General features: G+C 49.3%; 4 protein-coding genes across 4 annotated transcripts; 2 read left to right on the forward strand and 2 right to left on the reverse strand.

The window, feature by feature from the left end:
• Positions 1–1,008: 1,008 nt before the first annotated feature.
• Positions 1,009–3,341, forward strand: BU25DRAFT_466289 (interferon-induced GTP-binding protein Mx2; the record flags this gene model as incomplete). The annotated part of the gene is made up of 4 exons (XM_033710681.1): positions 1,009–1,104; positions 1,151–1,875; positions 1,948–2,509; positions 2,564–3,341. The coding sequence occupies 4 exons, from the start codon at positions 1,009–1,011 to the stop codon at positions 3,278–3,280; spliced, it is 2,100 nt and encodes a 699-aa protein (XP_033563363.1). The 3' UTR covers positions 3,281–3,341.
• Positions 3,342–3,402: 61 nt separating this feature from the next.
• On the reverse strand, positions 3,403–4,569 carry BU25DRAFT_337858 (uncharacterized protein; the record flags this gene model as incomplete). Its single annotated transcript, XM_033702692.1, has 2 exons — positions 3,403–4,046; positions 4,179–4,569. 2 exons carry the CDS (start codon positions 4,567–4,569, stop codon positions 3,403–3,405), a joined length of 1,035 nt encoding a protein of 344 aa, XP_033563364.1.
• Positions 4,570–5,332: 763 nt separating this feature from the next.
• On the forward strand, positions 5,333–5,653 carry BU25DRAFT_457401 (uncharacterized protein; the record flags this gene model as incomplete). The annotated part of the gene is made up of 1 exon (XM_033710109.1): positions 5,333–5,653. The coding sequence occupies one exon, from the start codon at positions 5,333–5,335 to the stop codon at positions 5,651–5,653; it is 321 nt and encodes a 106-aa protein (XP_033563365.1).
• Positions 5,654–6,347: 694 nt separating this feature from the next.
• Positions 6,348–8,977, reverse strand: BU25DRAFT_466298 (glycosyltransferase family 1 protein; the record flags this gene model as incomplete). Its single annotated transcript, XM_033710682.1, has 5 exons — positions 6,348–6,586; positions 6,625–7,073; positions 7,142–7,395; positions 7,491–8,663; positions 8,900–8,977. 5 exons carry the CDS (start codon positions 8,975–8,977, stop codon positions 6,348–6,350), a joined length of 2,193 nt encoding a protein of 730 aa, XP_033563366.1.
• Positions 8,978–12,456: the final 3,479 nt, after the last annotated feature.

The following is a 12,456-nucleotide window of genomic DNA, read 5'->3' on the forward strand; positions in this document are numbered from 1 at the left end:
GGATACATCTCTACAGCCAAGTACAGCCTCTCCTCGTAGAGGCCTCCTTCGTCGCATCTTGCAGGTACACCGTTTTACCCAGTTTCGTTATGTCAGACGGAATGCTTCTTGAGAATTGACCAAATAGGGCTTAACAGCTAGAAGCTAAGCGAGGGGTCAAAATGTGACGGTTTATGGAGTGAAGAAGTCATGCCCGCCACGTGTGCTGGTGCAGTGCTCTTGCCTGTCCCAACAGCACTTTCTAGCTGCACGACAGATACGTCATGTAAACAGACCCTGATGACTGCCGGGTGAGAGACAATTACAGAACAACACAACAGAATATACCGATTTTACTGCTTCGCGCGGTTACCCCTGACTTACTGCCCTGCGCGGTTACACTTTCACTTATTGCATTTACTGCAACACAAAAGGTCTTTACCCCGCAGAACACTCGAGCGGAGAGGTGCTACATATAATATGGCATGATGACAGCGCAAATCTAGAAAGCTCTATAGACACCGGAGACAATGGTTAGATAATCCGCAAGGATTGGTGCATGTACAGGAATTCTGCTTTTGTTTGCAGTGGGGCGCAGTGGAAAAACTTTAATGCTTGCGATTACAAGCAAAGCCGCTGATAAGAAGGGCCTGTGATAAATAGTGGGAATCAAACCATAATCACGGGCTAGGTTTGTCGGAACATACTTAGATATTACGAGCGTGACAATTGATGAGGGGTTTGACTATTGCTTTGTACTGCTATCACGTGGCTACAAAGCACGCTATGCTTTTGCCAAAGCTTACTTCCACATAATTGTTCCAACAAACAACTAATGCACCAAGCTCTGCTAATCATCTAGCCATTGTCTCCGTTGTCTGTAGAGCTTTCTACGTTTGCAAGCAATTCCTTCATTATTGCTGAAATGTTTGCGTGTCCGTACTATAAAACAAGCTCCTCCAATCCTGCCAGTAACTTCCTTATAGCCAGAATCAATCTTCTTGCTGCTCTCTTCGCCTATTGAGCGACATGGAATCAAACCCGTCTGGTCTGGCCAGCCAGGCTCTCCTTAACAAAATCGATCAGCTGCGGGAGCTCAACGTCAAATCGATAGAGCTGCCCCAGGTTTGTGCATGATGGATGCAGGAAGCACTATACTAACTATGCATAGCTTGTCGTTCTTGGAGATCAGTCTTCAGGAAAGAGCTCAGTCCTTGAGAGCCTCACCGGATTTTCCTTTCCACAAGCTCCTGGTCTCTGCACCCGATATGCCACCCAGATCTCCTGTCGTCGCGAACCCGAGGAGTATGTCGCTGTGTCCATCATCCCCCAACATGGTGCAGATGCAGCGACCGAGAACCGACTTCGAGCCTTCAAGCACAATATCTCCACACTTACCAATGAGGCCCTTGTTCAGATCATACAGGATGCGAACAAGGTGATGGGGATTCGCATGACCGCTGATGACACCGACCCCAGCCTGCACACCTTCAGCAATGATACCCTCAAAATCGAAATCTGCGGACTGGAACAAAAACATTTCACAGTTATCGATGTGCCTGGCATCTTCCGGGTCTCTTCGCCGCCCTTCACTACTGATCACGATGTGGACCTCGTCCGCAGCATGGTCGAGTCCCACATTCAGAACAGCCGAACCATCATCCTCGTAGTCCTACCATCCAATGTCGACATTACAACCCAAGAGATACTAAAGATGGCAGAGAAGGCTGATCCTGGTGGTATGCAAACGATGGGAGTACTTACCAAACCTGACCTGGTAACTGAGGTGGTCACTCAGAAAGCGATCAAAGATCTCATCCTAGGAAAAGGGAAACAACTGCGACTGGGTTACTGTGTTGTAAACAATCGCAGCGCGGATGATGAGCAGTCTACTGTGTCTGATTGACTTGCTCAAGAGAAAGCTTTCTTTGCTAAACCTGTCTGGCGCGAGATAGCGGATTCGGGCAGGTGCGGGATCGAATCGCTCAAAATTCGCCTCAGCGACCTCCTTATGAACATTACAAAGAAGGAGTTTCCCCATGTCAAGGCCGATGTTGCGAAACAACTGGAACATCGTCGAAGCGAGCTGGAGAGGATGGGACCGTCTCGGACTGAGCAGAGCGCTCAGAGTATGTATCTTGGGAGACTGGGATCCAAGTTTCAGGCAGTCACCCAGTGCGCATTGAACGGCTACTACGACAGCGAGGCAATTTTCACAGAAGCACCTAACATGAAACTGATCACAGCTGTTACAAAGATGAACGAAAAGTTTTCAGATACATTCTGGAAAAAAGGCCACAAGCGACACACTTCATCTGACTGGAATGATGAAGGTGAGGCCGCACACGCTCTAGCTGAAAACGACGATGCCGATTTCGCCCAGGATCTCCTAAAGCTTTACCCAGAGCTTCACGACATCGTTGAGACGGACAGCTATGAGTGCCCGAAACCAAAAGCGTTCAATAATGATTTCATCATGGATCACATTGAGGAGGTTTACCAACTGAACCGTGGTCCAGAGCTAGGAACCGTAAGAACACCCAATCTGTGTTAGCGTGCGCTTACTGACAACATTGTTGTATAGTTCTCCAGCTCTATTCTTTCTGCCACGTTCAGGGAACAGTCTGAGAAGTTCGAGCCACTTGTGCTCACGCATGTCAGCAGGTCCATCGGGCTTGTGCATGATTACATCTCCAATCTAATCACTCGTATCTGTCGAGATAAGCAGGTTCGGGATCAGCTGTGGGAGTTGATTTTAGTGGACGCACTCTGTAAAACGTACGTCCGAGCGATAGAGCAAGCCCGCTTTATGTTGCGTATCGAACGACATGGTCGACCATCCACGTACAACCACTACTTCAGCTCAGAAGTCCAGAAAAAGAGGCAGGATCGCATCAAGGAGATTACTGAGGCGGCACGCTACACTACCAGCAAAGGCGTCGAACTTGTTCCTATGGCAACTCTCCACAATATGGTCGTGAATAAGGAAAATGCACAACAGATACGAGAGGATATACTCGATGTTCTCACCAGCTACTACAAGGTATCCAGAAAACGCTTTGTCAATAATGTATGCAGACAGGTCATCGGTCACTTTCTACTAGAGGGAGACGAGAGCCCACTGAAAATCTTCAGTTCGGAGCTGGTAATGGGCCTTGAAGATGACCAGCTTGAGTTGATCGCGGGAGAAGATGCAGAGACAAGGAACCAGCGATTCTTACTGAATCGGGACTCAGCACCGCAGCAACATCACCTTGCAACAAGAGTAACTCAACAATCACAACTCAGATTGCAATTCTGAGAAGTGAGTTCGACTCGCAATGCTTTTCTCTATAGATGCAGACCTTAAACAAGAAAATTTATCTCTTAAAGTTGGTCTAACCCTTGCCCCAAAACCTATCTTTATGTTCTTCTCTATATGAATTATTTCATACCATGGGCAAGATACTCCTGATTATTTGAGTAGGTTTCTGTCTCGTTGTAGAACCATGGTTCGTCCGGCATCTCGTTTTCCTCTTTGGAGATCAGGAGCGGATGGCCCTTATAGTCCAGCCGAAGACCCGGATAAATGAAGCTTCGCCACATGTAAAGGAATATGTTCGAGATCTCCAGGCTCGGCGCGATGTGAGGTGCGATAAGCTCCTGATGCTTCTGCGGCAGGGTGGACCAGTGTAGCCCGGGGTGCAGATGATGAACGGTATGATAACCGTTGTTGAAGCACAAGTAATTGAGCGCCTGACCAGTAAAATTGCGCGCAAAGTTGTATTTGGAGCTCATATCGCACCCATCGTGTTGGAGAAAGTTCAACGAGAGGATGCAGTATTTGGCGTAAAATTGTGGCAGCAGTGCAAACCAGATCCATCGACGCCAATCTAGTAGAACAAGCACTGCTGTGGCGCTCCAAACAGCAACCTCTTCAAGCCGGCGCTGCTTCACAATAGGTCGGTTGAGACGGGCTTGAGCCTCAAAATACAGCTTGTCATCCGTGTTTCCCGACAAAACAACGTGCCAAAAGAAGAGTAGACCGTTCAAGAGGTTCCAGTTATATCGAACTTTGGTAGTACGCACTGTGTAATAGGATAGAGAATTAGCGCTGTGGAAGGCGTGGAGATTGAGTTTTCAATGCTGATATTTACAATACATGACTGTTGACTCGGCAAGGCAAGGGAGATTGAAAAGAACAGAAGTGAAGAACTTACTAACGTCTCTTGCTTGTTGAGGATACTTGTGGTGAGACAAGTTGTGGCCTGGTATAAAGATGGACACAGCACCACCGTACTGTAGAGACAAGCAAATCTGGTAGAACTTGTTCCAGTTCTTATCCCAAAAGATGGGCAAGTGAATAGCATTATGCGTTGTTACAGCGCCCATGAAGGATAGCTTAAACAGCGAGAGCCATGCTATAAAGGAAAGTAAGCCACCTGTAAATGGCGATGTGAAGGTTTGCCAAGTGATGACGAAGATGGCGAAAAATAGTACCGTGGATATGATACACCGAATATCCTCATCATGTCTCATCAGCGACTTGCTGTGGGACCGTGCTGGAGATGGCAGCTGTGAGAGCGCCTGGATCGATTGTATGCCTGCCATTGTTTCGGCCATTTTGCTGGGAAGAACTGGGATAGCCGTTGCGTATGAGAATAACGGTTGAATTTGCGAGTAAGGTCTAAGAGCCAGAGGATCTTTCGCGCTGGGGCTGAATAATCAGCGCTTTGCTGTGGCGTGACCAATTTATATTGATATTATTGGACATGCTAGGATGTCACGTGCAAGCGGGGATAATTGTCGCGTACCATGGAAGACCGAGTCGCGAACGGAAAAGCCTTAAATTAATTTAAATGGGGACCTTGCCGAAGTAAGCTACATACGCATACGAATACGCGTATAAATGTCTCATCTAGACAGCCTTTAAGGGGCAAAATCTACTAATCCAAAAATACAACAACGTGTTTCATCAAATGCGAGTGTCAGTAAGATGTAGGAAGCTTCTGCGGGGGCTTGAAACCTACAAGAAGGGCTGCTATTGACTCATGAGTTTCTACAATCCAGGTCATAGCCACTTTCACCCCGCAGAGTATTTTACTTGAACGTGGAGACACCAACATCGATTGATGTTAAGTATAGGGGCTGACAGGGCGTTTAAGGCTCAAGCGGGAGGCACGGATGTTTAGCGTTATGCCAGATTAGGACAACACGTATTGCGATCTGCATGGTCAAATTGCGCTATACCTGTACTGGTTGAATTGCATCGCCGCTTGCAAAGCACTAGGCCAGCTCGCAAAGCATCATATACGAGGATGCTGAGACGCTTGACGAGCCAAGCAAGCGGGAGCTACTCAGACATGTACAGATGATGGCGAAAGCCACGAGAGTAGCCTTTGCCGAGCGGTCTCTTTTGCAGGACCACAACCGGTTCTTGTCGAAGATCAACGGCGAGGCCAAAGCACGGCGATCGACCAAGTCGCTGGTGCTGAGCAAGGCGATGGTGATGACCTACGAACAGCTGGAGGAGTCACGAGCGAAGCGTGCTGCGGACGCTGAAGCCGCTGCAAATAAAGCAAGGCGCAGGCGCAAACACAAGGGTTCTGCGCTAAAGGGAGGTGCGCAGAACGGCCATGGGTCAGAAGTCTGGAAGGCGCCAGTAGCGCGGATGGTCGCAGCGGACTGGTCTTGATGCCTTGAGATCCAGTGGGAAGGCTTGATTGATACAACGAGTCGCGCAGTTGTTGACATTGCTAGCTGGGCGTCGCTGCAAGATACATTGCAGTTACAATTAATCTTTCCATGACCATGTTTCGTTCTCCGCCTCAGGCTTGCCATCTCAGCCTCCTAAGCCAACAACATGGCCGACACCGCCAACCTTTGCTCGCAACATCGTCGCGCTCTGCTATTGCATAGTAGGCCTGCTAGAGGCTATGCAGCTTTTCGCGCGTCGTCCTCTGCTTGCTGACATACGAACGCAATAGAGCAACGGGGCGTCGCGTCAGGTCTCTCGACTCTCGCTGCTATCGCACACGCCCACTACATGTCCACACGAAACGATGCGGCTCTTGTACCACGGAGAAGATGGAAAGCTCAGCATTACTGTCGACTTGGTCGACGCCGACACGATACCCCCTTGTGCTTTAACGCGCGTATCTATCTACACAAAGCATAAGCATTGGTTGGTCAGTAAAATGTAGGAGATACTCACGTAGGCGCGCTTGTTGGGTTGAAAATGGTGTAACGTTTTGTAAGCGCCTGGTTTGGGGTTATCAAGGGTTTTAAGCAACACAGGTACGCGCACAGCTCTATGCTTTAAGTCATAGGAATATCCAGCATCGGCTCATGGTTCAACGTAAGAGTCGATCTGATATAAGCGGCTGGGCTCAAAATCCGGTCAGGATCCGGCGCTGTTCGCTTCTCAAAAGCTCGAAAGCATTGATGACCCCGACGACTTCCTTATCTAGCGCGTATCGTTGAGAAGGATACGTTCCCTCGGATATCTTATGCGCCTTGATGTTTCTCCTAGTACCTGAGTGTACTGCAAGTCGAAGGCTCTTGCAGATACCCTCACCTGGGTAAGCAACGATGCTAACAGTTGCAGAAGCCGTTTTTGATGTTAACCCTAATATACCTTTACCAAGGCCTTTCGCCAAGCCCAACGCGCCGTCTTTTGTTGAACTGGTCGTACGAAAAGATCGTTAAAGCCATCGACCATGCCGAATGCGAAGTTTTTCCCAGCTTTGCTAAAACCGCTCTGGATGTTTGTCACTTGGCCGTGATCCCTGACTTCTTCCCCATATAGCTTGGGAACCGCTCGCAGTCCTTCAGCTGCGGCTAATGGTATATCGACAATAGCGCCTTTGAAGATGGCTCCGTATAACCGACCAAAACCTTTTGCGCCAGCGGCAGTCATCCGGCCCGCAGTTGCTGCGCCGTGTGCCGCATTGCTTGTTCCCTCGCTTTTTGTGCGCTTCAGTTCTTTGTAGGGATCACACAGCATGCCTGTAGTAGCTTTGCCCATATTACCGACAATCGACAGGCCTACAGAACTCATACTCGTGACAGAATTCCAACGGCGGTTTGTGATGTGAATGGGTTGGGTTTCGTAGCTTCGAGGATCAGTTATCGTTCACTTAGATATTATTGCGGATGAACTTGCTGGCTAAGATCGTTGTACGATATCACTCCTTCCTCGACCAGAATATGCGCCGCAAGTTTGGAAAGTCGAATTGAGGCCTTTTTGTAGAGCCACGTGGCTGGCAGGTCATGAATAATGTTGCATCTTATACTCTCGAACGGCAGGTTCGCATGATAAGAATGGACAGCAGCATTGACGCCCTGCTTGTTCGCCATTTGCAAGGAAAGGCTCTTAGCTGCCGTTTGGGTCTGTGGAGCAAGAAGGATCTGGATCGCGTCGACCAGATATTTTGACTGGACAGCGTGTTATGTGGTATGGGGTTCGGTCCGGCGCCAGCTTTAGCGATCATCTCTCCTCAGAAGGGCTGATCGCCAAAGAAGGGCACTACAAGGGTTGGGCATGCATACTTTAGTCCGCAAGCAGCTGTCCCGGCTCCACCATGATGGATTACAGCAGCGACGTGTTGGAACAACCATTCGTGATCACAGTCACCGATGAACAAGACATCACCTGCTTGCTCTGGATGACCACCGCCTAAGTTGCTCCAGCCCTTAGATATGATTGCTCGGACACTGCAGAGTTGCACAGCCTCTATGAGTAGTGAGGTCACCTTCGCTGAATCTTCCAAGACGATGCTGCCGAAGCCGATGTAGATAGGAGGTGGACCAGTTCTGAAAAATTCCGCAATTATTGTCGGTGGGTCGTAGGGAGGTGGGTCGCGGAAGAAGAAGCCGCAAACGTCGATATGAGAACACCAATCTGCAGGTTTAGGAACAAGGGCCGGCGACCAGCAGTAGGTGAAAGGGAATTCCAGCGCCTCCGCCAGCACAGGTCCGACACTGGTAGGTACGGGCTCGAGGTCCAGTGTATCCCTTCTGAACTTATTGATAACGTCCCCTAGGCCTTGCCATGTTAGAAACTCCACGATGCCGTATGAAGCGTAGTTGACAAGGGCTGGATCGATCTCTCCCACTTTAATATTTGCTAGCGGGTGAGGAAATGCTTTTGTGCTGCTCCATGGCATAGTGAACATCATGTGGAGCGGAACCCCAAGCGCCTGTGCACAGTGGATGTGGGCGAAGCTGGGAGGATTTGCGATGATGGCGTCGGCAACAAATGGCTCTTGGGAATCAACGTCTGCTTCCACGCATGATTTCCAGCACCTTTTGAGGATTTCCGTTATCATGACGCGTTTCTTCTTGATATCGCCTTCACGTAAGCTCTTCACTGTTGGAATCAGACGGGGGTTCTTGACCATGTAAGCCATCAGCTCTTTAGATTCACCGCCGATTGGATAAAATCCCAGGTTTGACTTCTTGACAAACCCCACGAACACATCAAGCGTCGCTAACCGAACGCGATGGCCGTATTTTTGGAGTTCTTGACCTAATGCGACGAATGGTTGGATATCCCCGCGACTACCCACAACTTGGATGACAATGTTCATGCGTACGCTCCATCCTCGTTGTACAGTGAAGCGTCGGCTAGGCTCGAACGGGTCTCTGCTCTTATCAGAAACAAGGCTGACAAGTGTCTTGGTGAGTCGTGCATGAAGGTCGATCTTGTTGCAGTAAATGCAATAAGTGAAGGTGTAACCGCGCAGGGCAGTAAGTCAGGGGTAACCGCGCAAAGCAGTAAAATCGGTATATCCTCTGTTGTGTTGTTCAGTGTTCTGTCACTCTCGACCCCAAGCGGGGTCTGTTTACATGACGTATGTATCTCGTGCAGTCAAGAGCAGGAGGTGCTTGTTGGAAAGAGCAAGAGCACCAACACACGTGGCACACATGACCTCCATACTCCATAAACCATCACAGATCTCGAAACGGCCGTCATCTCGACAAAGAAGTCAGTCAAGCTCGTGCAAAGGGAAGGCATGCCCACATGTGACGCCGCTATCGCCTGGTGAAGGTATCAAGTCTTCGCCAGCATCCAGCTCGAAGAGCGACCTGGATGCGCTAGAAAGAGCAAGGCTGCTACTCGAGTTCGACGCGTCAGTTAAAGATGGCCTGTGATGAGTGTGTGTTTGGTTCGGCTCTGCGCTGCCACATATATGTCTTGAGGTTGCCGAAATTTCTAGATTGTAAGGTGGCGAAGCTGCTTCTGCAGGCGTTCTGTTGTCGTACTCTTCCCATACCGGAATCGGCGCTTGCGTGCTGTCTGGTCGTAACACCCTGTCAAGATTTTGGGCTATCTTTTTACAAGCGAGGATTTATGGCAGGTACTGAGTTATATAATGGCGTTCTCAAGTTGTCCGGCTATCGGACCGGATACGCGTATGCACAAGCCACGATGATGCATTCCATGCAGCGGACCGGGCCCTGCGTCTGGACACTTGTGCAATGCTGATACAGGATCCGGCAATGACGATCACAGCTGAGCTAGAAGGCATGATGTTTAGCGCGGTCCTTTAAGCACACTTGTCGCAGCTTTGTTGAGGCCATGAAGGAGCTGACTGCCACAAAGCTACGATTGTACAAATGCGACCAACTTCGTAGCCAGTTCTACGCTAGGCCCCGCTTCTAGAGACGTCTGAGTATTTTTTTTCTAGAAATACGGTCAAGGTTACCGCATCCATACAGCGGTTTGCTTCGGAGTTTGGATGATCTGCAAGCGTTACCATCTTAGACGCCATCACACTTGGGATCAATCAAATCGAACCAAATCCTTGCTTGGAGTTGATTTGATTTGCCAATCAGTGACGTGAGATTTGATTTGGAGTTGATTTGGAGGGTTGAGAATTGATTTGTTTGATGGATTTGCAAATATATTTGTTGTTGTATGCTAAAATTTCATTTTGGATTGTGATTACTGAGTAGAATTGTCCCATTCGCATAGACTATACAACCTGTCAATAACTTCGTCTGATAATACTGTTGTATTGACCTCGTTGACGTCACCCATCAAACCTTCTCCCATCCATCTCCGCACACACTGTAGAGCTGCTAGTAGTTGAGCTCCAATTTGACGACGTTTTGGCTGCAATAGATCACCAAGTGTCAGGGGGCGGGGTTGCATCCGGACAGAACGGTGTTTTGGACAGTAGTAGCAGCATAGATTTACAAGACGTAGCTCTAAAGAGCTACGTAGCGGGACAACTACGGTTCCTCAAATACAGAAGGCTCGCTTAACGGGGTTATAAAGGATGTTGCCAGAGCTCACGTGTAGCTCACTGAAAAGTCGCTCACATTCGCAGCTGGAGGCAGGTATAGTCATTATATCAAGCGCCAACTGCGCCAATAGTGGGTATTTGCCACGGAAACTGAGCCAGTAATGTACTGGATTTCCTTGTGTATCAAACTCCTTGCGGCTCCAACGCGGCTCGTTAGCACACCAGCGCTCATATTCATCAGTATAGTCATCCTTGCCATCGCTCTCCGCATCAATTATAGTGTTGATAGCATCATCCAGCACGTTTGTTGGTGTATAGGCAGGCCTCAGTGGCTTGTGGGGAGCCGGGCGTTGGTTATAGAGGCGCCAAAGTTGCTGGAAAGCAGCGTCAGCAGCCGCCAATTGAGCTGGATTGCTGGCCCAAGCTAGTTTGCAGTAGTTGCGATAGCGGGGATGGAAGACGACTGCAGCATAATAGACGGGGGAGTCGCTGAGTTTGTTATAGTATAGCTTCAATTTTGTGAGCGCGGCGCGCAAATTGATGGTGATGTGGTCCTCTGGCGCGTCAGGTTGCTCAAAATCAACGCTTGTATATGGCAATAGACGGTCTTCAAAGACGTTTATCAGCTGCTCAAACGTGGGGATAACCTCATATATAGCACCAAAACGACCGTTGAGCTTGTGTTGTTTCTTCCCGCGCCCCTCCAGTCGCTCAGTAGCTATCTTCAGCTGCTTCAGTATATCCACGTACTCAGTTATCACTGCCCAGTCTGCTGTAATGGATGAGCGCCCTGCCCTCGATATCAATACTACGTGACATCTCCAAGTTATACCAAAAGGTAAGCACAAGAATACTTAAGCGAGTATTCTTTGTGTAGTATAATATATATAGTGCCAGCCAGCTAGCTTTGCCTCTAGCTGCTGTAAGCTAGTCTGCCCCACAGCCTTGCTGTGTGCAGAGTCGTTACATCTGCTGCTGATAGACCGTCTGATCGCATCCACGCTGCTGCGATTGGCAGCTTGTTGTTGTGCTCACGGGCGTACGCGTCGGCGTCAGCTTGTTTCTTGATGATGTGGTTGGAGTATTGGGTGATAGGTTGTTGGAGTAGAAGCCCGCGCTCAAATGAAGCGCAGTAGCTATTCCAGCGTGTGACGCAAGCTTTGACAACAGCTAATAGCAAGCTATCGTTGTTGGTAGGGTCTTCAGTGTGCGCAAGGTGTTGAAAATGGGCGAAGCTGGAGTGCTGTTTTGGCGTACTGATGTGGTTGACAATATCTAGAAACACTCCGAGTGGACCTCGCCGTCGCCAGTCAGCCATAAGCTGCTCCTCCTCTTTCTCATAGCGCACGCCATTATCGTAGGCATCTTTATCCTTGCCAAACATCACAGTTTGGCCGACCAAGTTGATAATATGGGGACCACAGCGGAGGCGGCGCCAAGCGGCAGTAAATCTGTGCCGGCGAGCCAAGTACTCCACTGCCACATTGTTGCTTGACGCATTATCCAACACAAAGTAACCCAGCTGCTTTGCCGTTATATCAAATGATATAAGCGCTTTGTCAACACACTCCCCAACTACTTTGCCACTATGGATGCCTGTAAGCTGCGGCAGCGCGATAGGCAAGTCCATAATCCTCCCCTCAGCGGTAACATAGTACGCAACAACACCAAAGAAGCCACGTTTGCCGCCTTTAGTAGTCCAGCCGTCGAAGTTTATGTGTGTTTTACTAACTGCAGCAGCAAGCTCAGCTTTGATGATTGGTTTCATGTGATCGTACAGTCTCATTACGAACCTGGAGACACTGCGATGGGTACCCCATAGCGCTTCTTCTGCAGCAGGATTGGCGTATCGCAGCATATTCCGGAAGCTCTCAGTCTCAAACTCGCGCAGCAGGTGGTTGTTTTCGACAAGCCACGTCACAGCTGCAAGCCGAAATCCTTGTACGTCAAAGTCACTCAGCTCATTAGCAACCTCTTGGTTGACAACTACACCCTTCTTCAACGCGTCCGCTATTGTCAACTGACCCCCAGGCAGCGGTGGCAGCTTCTTCCCCTGCCTTGTTATGCGGTGGCCGCGCCGATCCATACCAAGGTGCTTTGCCGCTGAGCTTGTAGCTGACGATACCTCCACAACACCGCTATCAACAGTGTTTTGGTGGCACCAGCGGCATACAAAGAAGGTACGCTCAGGCTTATCCGCGTTGTCAGCGCTCCTCAGCAGCGCAACGCGGTAGCCGTGGTTGAA

This window comes from Macroventuria anomochaeta (genome assembly GCF_010093625.1).
Source record: "Macroventuria anomochaeta strain CBS 525.71 unplaced genomic scaffold BU25scaffold_11, whole genome shotgun sequence".
NCBI classification, from domain to species: Eukaryota; Fungi; Ascomycota; class Dothideomycetes; order Pleosporales; family Didymellaceae; genus Macroventuria; species Macroventuria anomochaeta.